This window comes from Notamacropus eugenii, chromosome 4, assembly GCF_028372415.1.
Source record: "Notamacropus eugenii isolate mMacEug1 chromosome 4, mMacEug1.pri_v2, whole genome shotgun sequence".
NCBI lineage: Eukaryota > Metazoa > Chordata > Mammalia > Diprotodontia > Macropodidae > Notamacropus > Notamacropus eugenii.
In genome coordinates this window covers 383,861,192-383,882,227 of record NC_092875.1, presented here as the reverse complement: position 1 = coordinate 383,882,227, position 21,036 = coordinate 383,861,192, and the positions used below count along the sequence as shown (strand labels likewise).

General features: G+C 35.8%; 1 protein-coding gene across 1 annotated transcript; it reads left to right on the top strand.

The window, feature by feature from the left end:
• The first annotated feature begins 17,895 nt into the window (after positions 1–17,895).
• LOC140498561 (non-selective voltage-gated ion channel VDAC1-like) lies at positions 17,896–18,770 on the top strand. The gene is made up of 2 exons (XM_072599533.1): positions 17,896–18,218; positions 18,447–18,770. Exons 1-2 carry the CDS (start codon positions 17,896–17,898, stop codon positions 18,745–18,747), a joined length of 624 nt encoding a protein of 207 aa, XP_072455634.1. The 3' UTR covers positions 18,748–18,770.
• The last annotated feature ends 2,266 nt before the right edge of the window (positions 18,771–21,036 follow it).

The following is a 21,036-nucleotide window of genomic DNA, read 5'->3' as shown; positions in this document are numbered from 1 at the left end:
ATAGACCCATGCCTGAAACTGTACACAGGAAGAAAGTCCAAATGGGTACATGATCTAGGTATGAAGATTGATACCATAGACAAACTGGAGGAGCAAGGAATAGTGTATTTATCAGATTTATGGAGAAGGGAAGAATTTTTGACTAAAGAAAAGACAGAAAACATTATGAAGTGCAAGAGAGATAATTTTGATTACGTTAAACTGAAAAGTTTTTGCACAACCAAACCCAATGCAACCAAAATTCGGAAGCATATAGTATATTGGGGAAGAATTTTTTCAGCTATTCTCAGGGATAAAGGCCTTATTTCTAGAATATGTATAGAACTGAGTCAAATGTACAACAATACAAGTCATTCCCTAATTGATAAATGGTCAAAGGATATGAATCGGCAATTTTCAGAGGAAGAAATTAAAGATATCTATAATCATATGAAAAATGCTCTAAATCACTTTTGGTTGGAGAGATGCAAATCAAAACAACTCTGAGGGACCACATCACACCTATAAGATTGACAAACATGACAGAAAAGTAAAATGATAAATGCTGGAGAGAATGTGGGAGAGTTGGAACACTAGTTCCTTGTTGGTGGCGCTGTGAGTTGATCTAACCATTCTGGAGAGTGGTTTGGAACTATGCCCAAAAGGCTAGAAAATGTGTACACACTTTGACCGAATAATATCCCTTCTAGAACTGTATCCTCAAGAGATCATAAACATGGTAAAGGGTCCCACATGTACAAAAATATTTATAGCAGCACTCTTTATATTTGCCAAAACCTGGAAATCAAGGGGATGTCCATCAATCGGGGAATGACCAAATAAATTATGATATATGAGTGTAATGGAGTACTACTGCGCCATAAGAAACGATGAACCAGAAGACTTCAGAGAGACCTGGAAAGACTTATATGATCTGATGCTGATTGAAAGGAGCAAAACCAGGAGAACTTTTTGCACAACCACAACCACAGTGTGTGAGAGTGGTTTTTTTGTTTGTTTGTTTGCTTGTTTGCTTTTGTTTTTTCTTTTTCATTTTTTTTCTGGTAGATTTGGATCTTCATAGCAATGCAAGGACATAAATAAATCCCAATGATCTTCTAAGGCAAAATGCCTTGCACATTATGAGAAAGATCTATGGAATTCAATCGCAGAATGTAGCAGATCATTTATGTGATGTGTCTATGTGTGTGTGTGCATGTGTATATGTGTATTATTTTTTGATTCATGTGATTTCCCCCATTTATTTTAGTTCATCTACACAGCATGAGTATAGTGAAAATGTATTCAATAGGAATGTATGTGTATATCCTAAATAGAATTATATGCCGTCCTCGGGAGGGAAAAGGTGAGGTGTTTAGGTAGGGGGGAGGGAATCTAAATTTTATGGTAGTGATTGTAAAACATTAAAAATAAAAAAATAAAAACAAAAAAAAGAAATTGTAAGCATAAAAGACTCTCACAAGCATGCATAGATAATAAGACAAACTAAATAAAGCACTGGAGCTAATAACTGCTATACATTGAAAAAAAAAGAATTCAAATGGTTCTACTGTAGTGAGTCCCTCATGATTTCTCTGTCCTGTTTACCTTTTTATGCTTCTCTTGATTCTTGTGTTTGAAAGTCAAATTTTCTGTTCATCTCTGGTCTTTTCATCAAGAATGCTTGAATATTCTCTATATAATCGAATGGTCATTTTCCCCCCAAAGTATTATATTCAGTTTTGATGGATAGGTGATTCTTGGTTTTAATACTTGCTCCTTTCACTTCTGGAATATCATATCCCTATCCCTTCGATCACTTAATGTAGAAGCTACTAGGTCTTGCATTATCCTGATTTTGTTTCCAGAAAATTTGAATTATTTATTTCTGGCTGCTGCTAATATTTTCTCCTTTATCTTGAAACACTGAAATTTGGCAACCATGTACCTAGGAGCTTTCCTTTTCTAATCTCTTTCAGGAGGTGATCAGTGGATTGTTTCAATATGTATTTTATCCTCTGGTTCTGGATTTTCAGGGAGGTTTCTTGGAGAATTTCATAAACGATGATGTCTAGGCTCTATTTTTGATCGTGGTTTTCAGATAGTCCCAAAATTTTTAAATTGTCTCTCCTGGATCTGTTTTTCAGGTCAGATGTTTATTCCAAAGATATATTTCACATTGTCTACTATTTTTTCATTGTCTTGGTTTTGCTTTAAAATTTCTTGATTTTTCCTAAAGTCATTAGCTACCATCTACTCCATTCTAACTTTTAAGGAATTATTTTCTTCAATGAGCTTTTGGATCTCCTTTTTCATCTGATCAATTCTGATTTTTAGAGCTTTCTTCTTTTCATTGGATTTTTGGATCTCTTGCCATTTGGATTAGTCTATTTTTTTAAAGACTTATTTTCTTCAGCATTATTTGGGTCTCCTTTAGCAAGCAGTTTACACGTTTTTCATGATTTTCTTCCATTACTCTCATTTCTCTTCCCAATTTTTGCTCTACTTCTCTTACTTGATTTTTAAAATTCTTTTTCAGCTCTTCCATGGCCTGGGACGAATTCATGTTTTTCTTGCAATATTTGGATGGAGGAAATTTGACTTTCTTTTCTTCTGTTTGCATGCTTTAGTCTTTCTTGTGACTAAAGTAAGATTCTATCATGAGAATAATGCAATATAATCAAGTAGGAGTAGGCCACCTCTACCAGATCTCAAATATATATAAAGCAGCAATCATCAAAACCACTTGACACTGGCTAAGAAATAGTGGGGTTTGACCAATGCAATAGGTTGGCTATTCAAGACACAGTAGTCAATGAATATAGCAATCTACTGTTTGATAAACCCAAATACCCAGCTTCTGGGATGTGAACTCACTATTTGTCAAAAACTGCTGTTAAAACTTGATCTCAGTGTGGTGGAAGTGGGGGGTAGACCAGTGACTGACACTGTACACAAGAATAATGTCCAAATGTGTATATGATCTAGGTATAAAGAGTAATACTATAAAAATTTAGGGGAGCAAGGAGTAGTGTATTTGTTAGATTTATGGAGAATGGAGAAATTTATGACCAAAAAAGACATAGAGAACATTATGAAGGCAAAATGTATAATTTTGATTACATTAAACTGAAAAGTTTTTGCACAAACAAAACCAATGCAACCTAGATTAGAAGGGAAGCAGAAAACTGGGAAAGAATTTTTGCAAATAATGTCTGCGATAAAGGTCTTATTTGTGAAATATATAGAGAACTGAGTCAAATTTACAAGAATACAAGTCATTCCTCAACTGATAAATAGTCAGAGAATATAAATAAGCAATTTTCAGAGGAAGAAATTAAAGCTATCTATAGTAACATGAAAAATACTTTAAATCACAATTAATTAGAGAGATACAAATCAGAACAACTCTGAGGTACGACATCACACTTATAAGACTAGCCAACATGAGAAAACAGAAAGATGACAAATGTTGGAAAAGTTGTGAGAGAGTTGGTACACTAATTCATTGCTGGTGGAGGTGTGATCTGATCCAACTATTGTAGAGCATCATTTGGAACTACTTCCAAAGGTCTACAAATATATGCACACCCTTTGACTCAGAAATATCTCTTCTAGGACTATATCCCAAAGAGATAAAAAAATTGGAAAAGGGCCCCACATGTACAAAACTATTTATAGAATTTCTCTTTGTGGTGGCCAAGAACTGTCAATCAAGGGAATGCCTATCAATTGAGAAGTGGGTGGACAAGTTGTGGTATATTAATGTAATAGAATACCATTTTGCTGTAACAAATGATGAACAGGAAGACTTCAGAGAGATGTGGAAGGACTTATATGAAGTGATGCTGAGTGCAAGTATCAGAAGGAGGAGAACTTTTTACACAGTTCCAACCACAGTGTGCGAGGAATTTTTCTATTAGACCTAGACCCTCACAGCAATGCAAGGACCTAAACAATTCCAAATGGACTCTTGTGGAAAAACACCTTCCATGTTCATACAGAAAGCTATGGAGTTGGATCACAGAATGAAGGAGACCATTTTTGTTTGTGTTTATTTGGGGGGGGGGGAGGTGGATTTTTCATGGTTTCTCCCATTCATTTTAATTCTTCCTTGCAACATGACTTAGATGAAAATCTATTTTGTAAGAATGTATGTGAAAAACGTATGTATGATTGCACACCATCTCAGAGAAGGAGGGGGGAGTAAAGGGGGAAGCAGTGGGGAGGCATGGAGAGAAAATCTCAGATTTATGGAAGCAATTGTAGAAAATTGAAAGCAAATTAGTTAATTAAAATATTTTAAAATAAATTATGATTTTGAAAGAACAAAAAAAGTGATTGTAATAGTAAAGGATTTTGAAGATATTCTCTGCCCCTTAATATACCCATGTGACCTAGTTTGAGTTTTGTTCCAGCCCACAACTTAAGTCGTATGAAATCTGAGTCACACAGTATGGTCAAAGGAACTTGCTAAGTGTGGAGCAGGAAGGGTGGAAAGGGAAGTGAGAGTGAAGCAGAGCTGGGAGAGAACAAGGCATAGCTGAGGCAGAGCAGGTAGCTTGAGGGAGAGAGGGAGGAATTTTGCCTGGGGGAGATTATTTGTGGGGAGGTCTAGCAGAGGGAAGGCTTAAGGATGACTGTGCTACCTGAATTGGTGGTGCATGTGAACCTCTTTGCAGCTATGGTTGATTTGGCTTTCTGACATCTTAATAAATATCTTGGTTTCACCTTTGAGAAAGGGGGTTATTTCTGTTTTGCAAATTTACCCTGGAAATAGGAGTTCCTATTTATAGTAGCTGCTGTGGGTATCAGATTCATGTTATAAATGGGGACAAGGATGGGATTGAAAAGTATGAAACCTCTACTTGAGGAATGGAAGGTTCTAGGGAAGGAAATGGGTATCCTGGAATGGAAGGATTTACCTTATTCCTCCCTGGTGAGAGAATGGACTAAACACACAACACTTAGTTGAAACTGGGAACTGATACTACAGAAGGAAGAACACATATGTTTATAAAGATGTTAGCAAGGAATACTAATAGAACCGGGAAAAGAAATGGCAGGGGTATGTAGAAGAGGGTGGGCATTTTTACCACATTTTCCTAGGCAGAGACATCTGTATGGCCAATTTTAACAGAAAGTAGTTATAGGAGAGGAGATCTTTCCCCTTTATCCAAAGGGATTTGAGGCACCATTTGTTTGAGTTAGGAATGATTGAGTGCTTGTGGTCAAGCACCTATCTTAAAATATTGTCTTATGTGTTTGTTTTTTTCTTATCCCTGTTATATTTTTGTGAAATTATATTGATATCAGTTACCCCTAAATTCCCATTGATCTATTATTGGGCATAAAAGATCTTGGGACCTAATGCAATGTTAGAGGAAATTGAAGATCATCCCTGTCCTTTAATAGACCTGCTTTGAGTTTTTGCCCAGCCTACAGTTTCAGTCACTGTATCAGTAAGCACCTCAACATACACGGGGTGGGGAGCGCTGTTACCATAGATTCTATGATCTACATCTAAAAGAAAAGGCAACCTATGAGGAGTTAGCAATCACTTTGATCAAGCACAGGTATCAAAGAAAATCAAAATAAAAATTTCAGAGAAAATACAGGGGAATCAAAAGTCAACAGACAGAGCTTCCAAAATTCTCCTAGCATTACATAAATGCAGAGTTACCAGACAGGGATGCACCAACTTCTGAATTTTAGCTGGCAGGCTCTTTAGCACCTTCCCAGAGTTTTTCTGGCCAAAGAAACACTTCCAGTCAGTAAATACCAAAATAAAATTTCACCCTCAGAGTGTTGATACACTTTTCAGAGTCAGAGGGCATAAACCTCTGACCCAGTACCCCAATAAAAGAAACAAAAGGTACTTGGAAACCTCTTACAAAACAACTCCCCTAATCAAGCTTCCCTCAATGAGTGGGCCCATCAGTAGTATGGAAGATCTTCTTTAATCACATTATTCAAGCAGAGGCACTTTTAGTAAAACAAAACCAGCAAAAAGTTCTAATTTGATTGCCATCACATGGAATGATGGGAGGAACTTGGTAAGGGTAGGGCAAAACTGTGAGGCAGAGCTGGGAGAGAATGTAGCAGTCCTGAGGAAGAGCAGGTAGCATGGGAGAAAGAGGGAGAAAATTTTTCCTAGGGGAACTTGTGTGTGGGGAGGGCTAACACAGGGAAAGCTTGGTGTATGAACGTCTTTTTTTCTCTGGTGGATTTGGCTTTCTAGTATCTGAATAAATATTTTGGTTTCATAATTGAGGAAGAGAGTTATTTATATTTTGGGAATGTTCCCTGGAAATACGCATGCATATTAATAGTTGCTGCTATGAGTATTGCCTTGGTATCAAAGCAATAGAAGAAAACTCTGAAGGTCTCTCTTAAGAACTTTCAAATTGGTTATGTGGCAAGGGAGACACTAGCACAGGACCACTCAGCATGGCGTGCTCACATCAGAGAAGGTGCTGTGTTCTATGAGTAAAGTCAAAATGAAACCACTCAAAGAGCATGCTAGATGCACACATTAAGAGTATCCACTCCAAATGTTCACATGGACTATTTGTACCCCCGCTGTGTTAAAGCGTTTTGAACTTGTATTGGTCTGATCAGTCACAGTCAAACACACTGGAACTTCACTCTAGCATAGTGATGTCATTTTGGGCCTCTTCGAGAAATGCAACAACCTCCCTCACTGAGAAGGGAAGCAATTTATACATGTGTAATCATGCAAAATATATTTCTACATTAGTCCTGTTGTGAAAAAAATATAGATCAAAAAATCCCCTCAAGAAAAATAAAGTAAAAACGAAGCACTGTGCTTCAATCTGCAGTCAGACACCACCCGTTCTTTCTCTGGGGATGGATAGTGCTGTTCAGTATTAAGTCCTTCAGAGTTTTCTTGGATCATTGTATTGCTGAAAATATCTAAGCCATTCACAACTGATCATCTGACAGTATTGCTCTTTTTTTGCACACAGTATATTTCACTTTGCATCAGGTTTTTTTTTTTTTTTTGATAGAATCCAGCTCATCATTTCCTACAGTACAATACTATTTCATCACTAATCACATAGGACAATTAGTTCAGATTTTTCCCAGCTGATGGGCATCATTCTGACTCCCTGTTTCCAGAAGAGAGCCCTTATTAATACTTTCACCTTGTAGTGACACAGCTAGGTCAATGGATTTACACGATTTTATAACCATTTGGGCATAGTTCCAAATTGCCCTATAGAATGGCTGTATCAGTTTACAACTTCACCAACAGCGCATTAATGTCTCATTTTTCCCACATCCCCTTCAATATGTATTATCTTCCTTTTCTGTCATATTAGCCAATCTAATAGGTATGATGTAGTGCCTCAGAATTGGTTCAATTTGCACTTCTCTAATCAATGGCAATTTAGAGCACCTTTTCATATTACTACAGACAGCTTTAATTATTTCACCTGAAAATTGGACATGCATCTAAATCATTGATGAACTGGGAAATGACTCTTTTTTCTATAAATTTGACTCAGTTCTCTATGTGTTTGAGAAATGAGGCCTTTATCAGAGAAACTTGCTTCATTTTTTCCACAGTTATGCTTGATAATTGCATTTTTCTCTGTCCTATTCCCCCAATTAATCCATTTTGTCTCTCCTTCCACCATGTGCCTTCTCAAAAGTGTATCGATTTTGTCTACCAACTACTGGAAATTGCCCTCTCTTCTAATCACTTTGCCCTCACCCCATTCTCTTGTAGGGTAAGATAGATTTTTATACCCAACTGAGTGCGTATGATATTCTTTCTTTGAGATAATTCTGATGAAAGTAAAATACACTCATTCCATTCTCACCTACTCCCTCTTCACCTCCAATGTAAAAGTTTTTTCTTACCTTTTTTTGTGAGATGATTTACCTCATTCTACATCTCCCTTTCTCTTTCTCCCAGTGCATTCCTTTTCATCACCCCTTAATTTTTTTTAAATATAATTTCCTCCCTGTTGAACTAAAAACTATGTCCTCTGTCTGTATAAACTCCTTTGAACTGTCTTAATAATAACAAAGTTCTTCTGAGGTACAAGTGTCATCTTTCCATGTAGGAGTATGAACAGTTTAATCCTAAGATTTCCCCTGTTTTAGGCTTTTCTTTAGTCTCACATTCAAAAAATAAAATTTTCTATTGAGCTCCAGTCTTTCCAACAAGAATCTTTGAAAGTCCTCAGTTTCACTGAATTTCCATTGTCCCCAATGGATTATATTGTTTGTTGCTGGGTAGATGACTCTTGATGGTAGTACTAAATCCTTTACCCTCTTTAGCAACATATTACAAACCCTCTGGTCCTTTAATACAGAAGCTGTTAAATCTTGCGTTATCCTGACGGTGGCTCCATGATGCTTCAAATATTTCTTTTTGGCTGTTTGCAATATTTTATCATTGAACTGGGAACACTGGAATTTGCCTATAATATTCCTGGGGCTTTATGTTTTGAGATATCTTTCAGGAGGTGATTGGTGGAGTCTTTCAATTTCTCTTTTGCTCTCGGATTCTAGAACATCAGGGCAGATTTTCCTGATGATTTCTTGAAAGATAATATTTAGGGCCTTTTTTATCATAGCTTTTGGGCACTCCTATAATTTGTTTAAATTAGCTCTCTTGTTTCTATTTTCCTAGTCAGTTTTTTTTTTCAATGAGATGTTTCACATTGTCTTCTATTGCTTCATTCCTTTGGTTGTGTTTTATTGTTTCTTGATTTCTCATGAAGTCGTTAGCTTCCATTTGCTCAATTCAAATTTTCAAGGAATTATTTTATTCAGTGAAAAATCTCCTTTTCCATTTGGCTAATTCTTCTTTCTAAGAAGTTTTTTTTTTTTTCTCAGTGAATTTTTGTGCCTCTTTTTCCATTTGGGCTTATCTATTTTTAGTTTAGTTTCCATGTTTCTGGAATTGTTTCATGACATTATATAAAGTAGTTAGGAGGGTTTTGAGAAGAGCTAAGGTGAGTCACTGACTTTTCTCAGTCATCTTGGGTCCATCTCCAATACTTCATTATATGAAGTATTGATGTGTTATTATGATAAAATAAAAAGGGACAATTTAATTTTTTAAATGGAAATACTTGTATAAACTAATGCAAAATGATGTGAACAAAAATATAAGTGCAATATATACCATAAAATATCTTGTAAGAGAACTTTGTAACACATTAATCAATGTAATAACTTATGACTACTCTGTAGAATAAATAGTAAAGGTTGTTATCTACTTAAATGAATAAAGCATTAATTTGTAAAGCATTTACTAAATGTAAAGCATTGCAGTAATCACTAGAGATACAAACAAAAAAGTAAGAATTCCTGGTTTCAAGAAGCTCAAATTCTCTATGAGAGACAAGAGTTATGGAAGGCTTCATGTGTAAATCACTTGGAAAGTTCACATGGCCCTTATGGCACAGCAACAACATATAAAGTAATACACTCTTCTTATTATACACTCTTTAGCTTCCTCTTTCAGGTCATTTCTGCTGATAAAATCATTTCACTTTTCAATATTTAAAAATTTGACCCTCAACTAGAAACATTGCTTTTACAAAGGCTCTTGGGCTTAGGGTCCTGGACTTTTTCCATCAGGGTCTGAGAAAAGATAATGAAAGTGGAAGTGGTGATTTGATTTCCCTGGTATGTGATGTATTCCTTTATCCTCTGCCTCTCCTATCTATGGGAATGATCAGGAAGGTGATTGATTTTTTTCTCAATGATTTCGACCCATAATGATGACTCTGGGGGCTTTTCTGGAAGGAATTCAGATTCCGTGGAAGACACAAATATTCCTGATGCTCCTGGTTTTAATGTGTCTTGATCCTTTTCCATCAGAATGTGAGGGGAAATGACAGTCAAAAATGGTAGGTAATGATGGCTTCATCTGCGGGAGCACACAGTGCCTCCTATATGGCCTCACAACCATGATAAAAGCAATTTGGTTTCTAAAAATATTTAAATTTTCTATTTATTTATTACATTCTTTCCTTTTTACATTTTCAGTGCCAAATTCCCACCTTCCTGCCACTCCCTGCTATGTTCACTAAGAAGGCAAGCAATATGTAATCGGTTATACATGTGAAATCATGTAAAACCTATTTCTATATTTCAAAAAAGCAAGACAAATAAAGCGTTAACTTTTCTCTGTGGAGGTGGATAGCATTTTTTTTCCAGCATGAGTCCTTTGGAACTGTTTTGGATCATTGTATCAATCAAAGTAGCCAAGTCGTTCACAGTTGATTATCATTGCAAATCACTATTGCTGTGCACAATGATCTCCAAGTTCTTCTCACTTAACTGCACCATTTCATTAAGGTCTTACCATTTCCACTCCTGAAACAACTCTTGTCATCATTTCCCATAACGCAGTAGTACTTCCTCATAATCATATGCCATAATTTCTTCAACTGTCCTCCAATAGAAGAGCATCCCCTAGATTTCCTATTTGACACCACAAAAGACGGGCTATAAAATATTTTTGTGCATACATTTTGTACAAATATTTTGCTCTTTAACCTGTTTTGGATGCAGATCTAGCAGTACTATGTTTGGGACAGAGGTACGAACACTTGTTGCCCTTCGGGCATATTTCCAGTTTGTTCTCCAGAATTTTGTATCAGTTCATTACCGTACCAGCGGTTCAGTAGTGTACTTAGTTTCCCTCATTCCTTCCAACATTTGTTATTTATGATAGGGGTGGCATGATACCTGAAGTTTGTTTTAATTAGTATTTTTCCAGTCCACAGAGATTCAAATTTTTTTTTTCACATGATGATAGACAACTTTGATTTCTTCTTCGGAAAACTGTGCATTAATATCTTTTGACGATTTATCGATTAGGGAATGGTATTACTTTTATACGTTTGATTCTGTTCTATACTTAGAATATTTTTTAAAATATGAAGTCTTCTATCTGAGAAACTGTAAATTTTTTATTACTTCAAAATGTTACTTTATGAAATATTATATAATGTGGTTTCCCTTATTTATTTTTAAATCATGTCTATTTGGCTGCTACCACTGTGATTAAGGCAATTTCTAAATAAAGGTGGAGGAAGGGACTAAATGTTAGTTGAGATATATTTTTTGTTCCTTTTGCACAGAGATAATACAGGGATTTTACAAAAACCATACCTAGGTATTATAAGTATTTTTGTTCATTGAAAAAATGCTGAGAATCAGTCAAAGTCCCTGACATATCATTTCAGACTCGATTGGCTTTTTTTGTCTTTTTTTCCTGAAAATCAGAATAGTTGCCCTTCCTTAGTTCCACCACGCCTCGTTCATTCTCTGTAATTATTCAAAGCTAAATGATAGTGATACTACAAACATTTTTACCATTTTTTTCTTCATTTGAGAATGTATTTTGTCTGGACCAGGTAGCTGAAATCAAGGTTAGTTAGATGATATTTTACCTTCTCCCTATTTATCTTCTTTATTAACTCCCCATAATTAATTTTATTCTTGCTTTTTCAAGTAATTCATCATCTTTAAGAAACAGAAACAAAATAAGATCACTCTGGAAAAAAGTAATTTTAACTCTTATTGACTTGTTTTTCTCATTTATGATATAAGCAGTTGGGTTAGGTAAGCTAAATTTAAGGTCCTTTCCAGACCTAATATTCTTTGATTCCCCTCATCTCTCCTTCTTCCCTACTGTCTTAAAGGTTGTGGGATATTCCTCCTCTGACTCTTATCCATAGATTTTCTACATACTCTGAGACCTTGACCATTCAGTCATCTGTTTCTGTTTTTCATCTTTTATCACTCCCTGTCTACTGGATCCTTTTCCTTTGTTTAGAAAAATAGTCAACACTTCTGAATTCTAAAACAAATAAATGGGGAAAAAAGTCATTCCCTTCACTTTGCTAAAGCCTGAAATCATTGTTCTACCTTCCTCCCTACCTCAAGTTAATTCAATAAATGTTTCTTAAATACCAGTTCTGTTCAAGGCATTGTTATAGCTAATTTTTCTGAAACAACAAAAATACAACTGTGCCTGTTGCTCACTATCATTTCCCTCTTTAACATCATCAGTCTTACTTTTGTCTGGATCATTTTACTCTAACTATTCATTCCACAATCCCAAAAGAGTCTTTAATTATTTCTTTTTATATACGTGTCACTCTTTTCCCACCAAAGCCATCAAATCGTTTAGAGGCTACCAGGAGGCTTCATGAAGACAAGTACATTTATAGCTTTGTCTCAGTCCAGGGCCAATCAATTCCTGGCTCTGATGTATTTTAGGGAACAACAAAAACAAAAGCAAAACAAAAACTAGTCAAACTCAGAGATGGGTGGGACCTTTGATACCATCACAAATAATAACAGGAAGTGAAAAATAGGAATATTCCAAGGAAGCTTTGAGCTACTCCCAATTTGAACTACATCTGAATCTGCTATGTAGAATAGAAAATGACTACCTTAACCAAAGATGCTGCAAAATAATACGGACCGATCTCCAACTTTCCCCCTACCCTTTCCATCAAAGAATTTAATGATTTAAATTTGTTATTTTCTTTTTTTTTAATTTAATTGTAAATCTATGAAATAGCACAAGCATTTCCATAGCACGGTAAAATTTAAAAAAAGATGTCTGCACATGAAACTGCAAATCTATTATGTACAACTTGCTATTGTTTTTAAATATATAATAAAGTTATACTGTGACATTTTTTCTTCTGATCTCCTCCACCTTACCATTAGACACAAATATGTATTACATACACACACACACACACACACACACGTATACATATATCTAAACTCATTTTATACATTCTATTTATTAGTTTTTATTAATCACTTCGTGTTCTTGTGCAGTTGTAACTGAAACTTCGAGTAGCTTTGCATGAAAGAAGCCTAATGGAAAACAGAGTGGACTAGGAAGGGTTTTCTAGGCTATAGTGGTAGACTCCATTATTCTATTATTGCTTCTTTTTTTTTTAAGTGCTTAAAAAATATTTGTTTATTTTTAGTTTACAACATTTAGTTCCACAAGCTTTTGAATTCCAAATTTTCTCCTCCTCTTTCCTCTCCCTCCTTCTCCCACCCTCCCAAGACAGCAGGCAATCCAGTACAGGCTCTACATATACATTCACATTAAACGTATTTTCACATTAGTCATGTTGCAAAGAAGAATTCTAACCAATGGAATGACCAATGATAAAGAAGAAACAAAACAAATAGAAAGAGAGCAAATTGTATCCATAGATCTGCATTCAGACTCCACAGTTCTTTCTCTGGATGTGGATGGCATTTTCCATCATGAGACTTTTGGAGTTGTCTTAGAACCTTACGTTACTGAGAAGAGTCAAGTCTATCAAAGTTAGTCATCACACAGTGTGGCTGTAACTATGTACAATATACTCCCCTCACTCAGCATCAGTTCGTATAAGTCCAAGTTTTTCTGAAGTCTGCCTGCTCATCATTTCTTATAGCACAATAGTACTCCGTTATATTCATAAACTACAATTTGTTCAGCCACTCCCCAATTGATGGACATCCCCTCAACTTCCGATTCTTTGCTGCGACAAAAAGAACTGCTACAAATATTTTGTACATGTAGGTACTTTTCCCATCTCTTTGGGATACAGCCCTAGGAGTGGTATTGCTGGGTCAAAGGATATGCACATTTTTATAGACCTTTAGGTATAGTTCCAAATTGCTCTCCAAAATGGTTAGATGAGTTCACAACTCCATCAGCAATGCATTAGAGTTCCAATTTCCTCACATCTTCTCCATCATGTATATATATTTTTTAAAATTTTATTTTATTATTATTATTTTTTAATGTTTTACAATCACTGCCATAAAATTAAGATTTTATCGCCCCCCACACCTACCCCCCACTACTCCCCTCCCTCCCCACGACCACATACAATTCTGTATAGGTTCTACATACACTGTCCTATTGAGTACATTTTCACTATAGCCATGGCATGTGGTCGAACTAAAATAAATGGAAGAAATCATATAACAAATCAAAATATGATACATAAACACACACACACACACACACACACATGATCTGCTACATTCTGCAAATGACTTCCATATTTCTTTCTCTGAGTGTGGAAAGCATTTTGCCTTAGAAAACCACCATTGGGATTTTTTTTTTAAAATACGTTCTTGTGTTATTACGAAATTCCAAGGCTACCAGAATAAACTCTCACACACTGTGGTCGTTGCTGTGCACAAAGTTCTCCTGGTTCTGCTCCTTTCACTCAGCATCAGATCATATAAGTCCTTCCAGGCCTCTCTGAAGTCTTCTTGTTCATCATTTCTTATGGCACAATAGTACTCCATTACGTTCATATACCATAATTTATTCAGCCATTCCCCAATTGATGAGCATCTCCTTGATTTCCAGTTTTTGGCAACTACAAAGAGTGCTGTTATAAATATTTTTGTACGTGTGGGACCCTTTCCAATTTTATGATCTCTTGGGGATACAGTCCTACTAGCGATATTGCTGGGTCAAAGGGTATGCACATTTTTGTAGCCTTTGGGCGTAGTTCCAAATTTCTCTCCAGAATGGCTGGATGAGCTCACAGCTCCACCAACAGTGAATTACTGTTCCAACTCTCCCACATCTTCTCCAGCACTTATAATTTTCTCGTTATGTCATGTTTGCCAATCTTATAGGTGTGATGTGGGGCCTCAGAGTTGTTTTGATTTGCATCTCTCTAATCAACAGTGATTTAGAGCATTTTTTCATATGATTATAAATATCTTTAATTTCTTCCTCTGAAAATTGCCTGTTCATATCCTTTGACCATTTATCAACTGGGGAATGACTTGTATGATTATACATTTGAGTCAGTTCTCTATATATTCTAGAAATGAGGTCTTTATCCCCGAGCTTAGCTGAATAATTCTTTCCCAATTTACTACATCCCTCCGGATTTTGGTTGCATTGGGTTTGGTTGTGCAAAAACTTTCCAGTTTAATGTAATCAAAATTATCCATTTTGCATTTCATAATGATTTCTATTTCTTCTCTAGTAAAAAATTCTTCCTTTCGCCATAAATCTGATAAATACACTATTTCTAGCTTCTCCAGTTTATTCATGGTATCAATCTTTATACCTAAATCATGTACCCACTTGGACTTTCTTCTTGTGTACAGTGTCAGGCATGGGTCTATGCCTAATTTCCGCCACACTGTTATCCAGTTTTCCCAGCAATTTTTGTCAAACAGTGAGTTCTTATCCCAGAAGCTGGGGTCTTTGGGTTTATCAAACAGAAGGTTGCTATATTCCTTGCCTACTGTGTCTTGAGTGCCAAGTCTATTCCACTTGTCTACCTCTCTGTTTCTTAGCCATTACCAAGTGGTTTTGATAATTGCTGCTTTATAGTACAATTTGAGGTCTGGTCGCACTAGTCCTCCTTCCCAAGCATTTCTTTTCATTAGTCCCTTTGATATTCTGGACCTTTTGTTTTTCCAAATGAATTTTGATATTATTTTATCCAGTTCTAGAAAATAACTGTTTGATAGTTTAATTGGTATGGCACTAAATAAGTAAATTAATTTAGGTAGAATTGTCATTTTTATTGTATTAGCACGGCCTACCCATGAGCAACTGATGTTTTTCCACTTACGTAAATCTGACTTTATTTGTGCAAAAAGTGTCTTGTAATTGTCTTCATAGAATCCCTGGGTTTGTTTTGGCAGGTTAACTCCTAAGTATTTTATAGCGTCTTCCCCAGCTTTAAATGGGATTTCTCTTTCTATCTCTTGCTGTTGGACTTTGTTGCTAATATATAGGAATGCAGAAGATTTCTCTGGGTTTATTTTGTAACCTGCAACTTTGCCAAAGTTGTTTATTATTTCAAGTAATTTTTTACTTGAATCTCTGGGATTCTCTAAGCAGATCATCATATCATCTGCAAAAAGTGATAACTTAGTTTCTTCTTTGGCTATTCTTATTCCTTCAATATCTTTATCTTGTCTAATTGCTACAGCTAACATTTCTAGTACCATATTGAATAGCAGTGGTGATAATGGACATCCTTGTTTCACCCCTGATCTTATTGGGAATGCATCTAGCTTATCCCCAATTCATATAATGCATGCTGAAGGTTTTACGTAGATATTGCTTATTATTTTGTGGAAAGTTTCCTTTATTCCTACGTTCTCCACTCTTTTTAGTAGGAATGGGTGCTGTATTTTGTCAAAAGCTTTTTCTGCATCTATTGAGATAATCATGTGGTTTTTGTTAGCTTTGTTGTTGATGTGATCGATAATACTAATAGTTTTCCTAATATTGAACCAGCCCTGTAATCCTGGTATGAACTCTACCTGATCATAATGTATCAATCTCGTGACAATATGCTGAATTCGTTTTGCTAAAATCTTATTTAAAATTTTTGCATCTGTATTCATTAGGGAAATTGGTGTATAATTTTCTTTCTCTGTTTTGTCTCTTCATGGTTTGGGTATCAAAACCATATTTGTATCATAGAAAGAATTTGGGAGGACTCCTTCTACCCCAATTTTCAAAAATAGTCTACATAGTATTGGAATTAACTGTTCTTTAAATGTTTGAAAGAATTCACTTGTGAATCCATCTGGCCCTGGAGATTTTTTCCTAGGGAGTTAATTGATGGCTTGTTCTATTTCTTTTTCTGAGATGGGGTTGTTTAGGTATTCACCTTCCTCTTCTGTTAATCTGGGCAATTTGTATTTTTTTAAATATTCATCCATCTCGTTTAGATGATCGAATCTGTGGGCATAAAGTTGGGCAAAGTAGTTTCTAATTATTGTTTTAATTTCCTCCTCATTGGAGGTGAGTTCACCCCTTTCATTTTTAATATTAGTAATTTGATTTTCTTCTTTCTTTTTTTAAATCAGATTGAACAAAGGTTTATCAACTTTATTAGTTTTTTCATAAATTCAACTATTGGTTTTATTTATTAATTCAATGCTTTTCTTAATTTCAATTTTATTAATCTCTCCTTTGGTTTTCAGTATTTCTAATTTGGTATTTACTTGGGATTTTCAATTTGTTCTTTTTCTAGCTTTTTCACCTGCAAGCCCAAGTCACTGATCTCCTCTTTCTCTATTTTATTTATGTAAGCATTCAAAGATATAAAACTTCCCCTAATAACTGCTTTTGCAGTATCCCCTAAGAATTGGTATGTTGTCTCATTACTGTCATTCTCTTGAATGAAATTGCTGATTGTTTCTGTGATTTCTTCTTTGACCCAATCCTTCTTTAGGATAAGATTATTTAGTTTCCAATTCTACCTTTTCAATCACCTATCATTATTTTTCTTGTACGTTTTTCATATGAATGTATATAAGCACATAGTTCATTGAATGCGCTATTAGTATTGTAAAAAGGTGAATGATTTCTTTTTTAATGTTTATTTATTTCTTTTTAGTTTTCAACATTCATTTTCACAAAATTTTGAGTTCTGAATTTGCTTCCCAGCTTTCCACAACTCCCACCTCAAAATACTGTGCATTGTGATTCCCCAATCCTCACTCCCTTCTATATCACCTCTCTCTTCCCTTATCCCCATCTTCTGTCTTTTTACCTAGGGAAAGATAGATTTCTATACCACATTACCTGTATTTCTTATTTCCCAGCTGCATGCAAAGAGAGTTTTCATCATTTGTTCAGAATACTTTGAGTTCCAACTTCTCTCCCTTCTTCCATCCCCACTTCCATCCCCACCTATCTCTACTGAGAAGGCAAGCAATTCAGTATGGGATATATATGTGTTGTTTTGCAAAAGACTTCCATAACAGTCATGTTGTGTAAGACTAACTATATTTAGGCACCCCGCCCCACTCCCTCGCAGCCTCTGCTGCCCCTTTGCCTCTGTGTCTGCCACCCGCTGCTGCTCCCTCTGTGTCCACCAGGAGAGGAATAAAATGCCTGTGCCACCTACTTATGATGACCTTGGAAAATCTGCCAGGGATGTGTTTACTGAGGGTTATGGATTTGGCTTAATAAAATTGGATCTGAAAACAAAGTCTGAAAATGGCCTGGAATTTACAAGTTCAGGTTCAGCAAACATTGAAACCAGCAAAGTTTTGGTCAGTTTGGAAACAAAATACAAATGGTCTGAATATGGCTTGATATTCATAGAAAATGGGAACACAGACAATACATTGGGCACTGAAATTACTGTTGAAGATCAGCTTGCACGTGGACTGAAGCTGACCTTCGATTCGTCCTTCTCACCTAACACAGAGGAAAAAAGTGCTTAGATTAAGTCAGGATATAAGCGGGAACATATCAATCTTGGCTGTGACATGGATTTTGATATTTCTGGACCTTCAATATGAGGAACTGTGGTACTTGGCTAAGAGGGCTGGTTGGCAGGCTACCAGAGGAATTTTGAAATTTCAAAATCTCGGGTGACTCAGAGCAACTTTGCTGTTGGTTACAGGACTGATGAATTCCAGATGCACACCAATGTGAATGATGGCACAAAGTTTGGGGGATCTATTTATCAGAACGCGAAGAAGAAGTTGGAAACTGCTGTCAACCTAGCCTGGACAACTGGAAATAGCAATACTCGTTTTGGAATAGCAGCGAAATATCAGATTGAACCTGAGGCCTCTTTTTCTGCTAAAGTGAACAATTCTACCCTGATAGGCTTAGGTTACACCCAGACTCTAAAACCAGGTATCAAACTGACATCATCAGCTTTGCTGGACGTCAAGAATGTCAATGCTGGTGGCCACAAGCTTGGTCTAGGACTGGAATTTCAAGCATAAAAGAAATAGTACAATCACTTAATTTTAAATTTTAAAATATTTTGCAGGATAGCTACCTTCAGAAATTAGTGTACCTTTTCATGTTGTATGTCTGGGACGGTAGTATTGCTGTGTATCAATAATGTTAGAAGTCCAGTTTAAAGATGATGCAACTTTAAAGTGTTATCCTTTCAGAGATACAGGAGAAACCTAACTTTCCCTGCATCTGATCCTGCCCCCCCATTTGTTTTATTCAGTTTTTTGAACTTGTCCATCCCAAAAATTGTATACTTCTAACTACTCCCTTCTTCCATTTGCCCTCCCTCCTATCATCTCCCCTCAACCTATCCCCTTCTCCCCAACTTTGCTCTAGTGTGAAATAAATTTTCACGCCAAATTGATTTATTGAGTTATATGAGTGTTTTTCCTCCTTAAGCCAAATGTGATGAGAATAAGCTTCACTTTTTCCCTTTCACCTTCCCTCTTTTCCCAATCATTGAAAAACATTATTCTTGCCAAGTTTATGAGAGATAATTTGCCACATTCCATTTCTCTCTTTTCCAAATATATTCCTTTTGCACCCCTTAATTTAATTTTTTAAAAATCATCCCTTCCTATTCAAAACACATTGTGCTCTGTGTGTATATATGTACACACACATACGCTTATATATACATATATACACATATGTGTATATATATGTAGATACATAGATATAGACATATAGAGAGGTATATATATGTGTGTGTATACATATACATATGCATATGCATATATATTATATATATATATAGAGAGAGAGAGAGAGAGAGAGAGAGACAAAGAGAGAGAGAGAAATGAAAGAACCCCAAACCACAACACACAATCACCATCATGAACAAGAAAAAGCAAAACAAACTCGAAAAAGCCATAGAATCTTTCTGTGGGGACAAGGACCAAAACATTAATACAGGTCAGTAGTGAGACTTTACTTCCATCTGAAACTTCAGAAGGGACGATGAACTGCTCGCTTGCACAAACAGCTCTCCTGGAACAGATGAAGAAGGAAATAGAAGAAAAACTAGCTAATTATTTTAAAAGTATGAGAAAATAATTCACTGACAAGATAATATGTTTAAAAAGGAAAATCAAACAAATGGAAAAGGACATGCAAAAATAAACTGGAGAATATAACTCCTTAGATGAAACAATTGGGAACATGGAAAAGAAGATGCAAAAGTTAACTGAAGAAAATAATTTCATAAAAGTTATAATTGGGCAACTAGTAATGACTCTAAGAGCAAGAATCAGTCAAACAAAATCTAAAGAATGAAAAGATAGAAGAAAATATAAAATAACTAAGTGGAAAAACAACTGACCTGGAAAATAGATCCAGGAGAGAAAATTTGAGAATTATTAGCCTGACAGAAAAGCCACAATGAAAAAAAGAGTCTGGACAATATCTTCCAGGAAATCATCAAGGAAACCTGCCCAGAAGTGCTAAATCTAGAGGGCAAAACAGTAATAGAAAGAAGCCACTGTTCACCTCCTGAAAGGGATAAAGAAATATCTTTGTCAAATTCCAGAACCATCAAGTGAAGGAGAAAATAATACAGGCAACCAGAAATAAACCATTCAAAGTTGGAGAATTTACAGTCAGGATCACACAGGACCTTGCAGCTTCTACATTAAAAGATTGAAGGAACTGGTATCCGTAAGGCAAAGGAGCTGGGACTACAAGAAAGAATCAACTACTCAGCAAAGTTCAGCATAACATTTCAGGCAAGGAGAGGTTAATTCAGTGAAGTAAGGGATTACCAGACCTTCCTGATAAAATAGCCAGAACTTCATATTAAATTCAATCTTCAAAAGCAGGTGTCAAGAGAGGTATAAAAAGGTAAACAGGGAGGGGGGAAAATTTGTTTCTCAATTTGGGAAAACGGTTTACCTCCCTATAAGGGAATGTGATATCTGTTAATCTTGGGAATTATACATCTATTATGATATATAAAAGGGATATGCATAGAGGGAACGGGTATAAAGTAAATGATATCATGTTGAAAACGTGATTTAAGCATGCTAAGGGATTGTGACAAGAGGTGTGAAAAGGAGGAAGCAGAAAATGATGAATTATACCCCAGAAAGAAGTATAAAATAATAATAGGGGGAAAGACATAATTGGAGAGGTGCTCTATATGCAGTAGGAGGGGAAGGGGTAAGAAAGGGGTGGGGAGCTAAAAGGGAGGGGAAAAGCAGTAAGGGTAAAGGGGAGTAAAAGGGAGGAGGGCGAAAAGAAGGAAGGGAAGGGTGCAGGAGGTGGTGATGAAAAGT

Coding starts and splice junctions, on each gene's coding strand:
- LOC140498561 (XM_072599533.1), top strand. CDS start 17,896: ATGCCTGTGCCACCTACTTATGATGACCTTGGAAAATCTGCCAGGGAT. Junction 18,219..18,446: donor TCCTTCTCACCTAACACAGA/GGAAAAAAGTGC, acceptor GCACACCAATGT/GAATGATGGCACAAAGTTTG.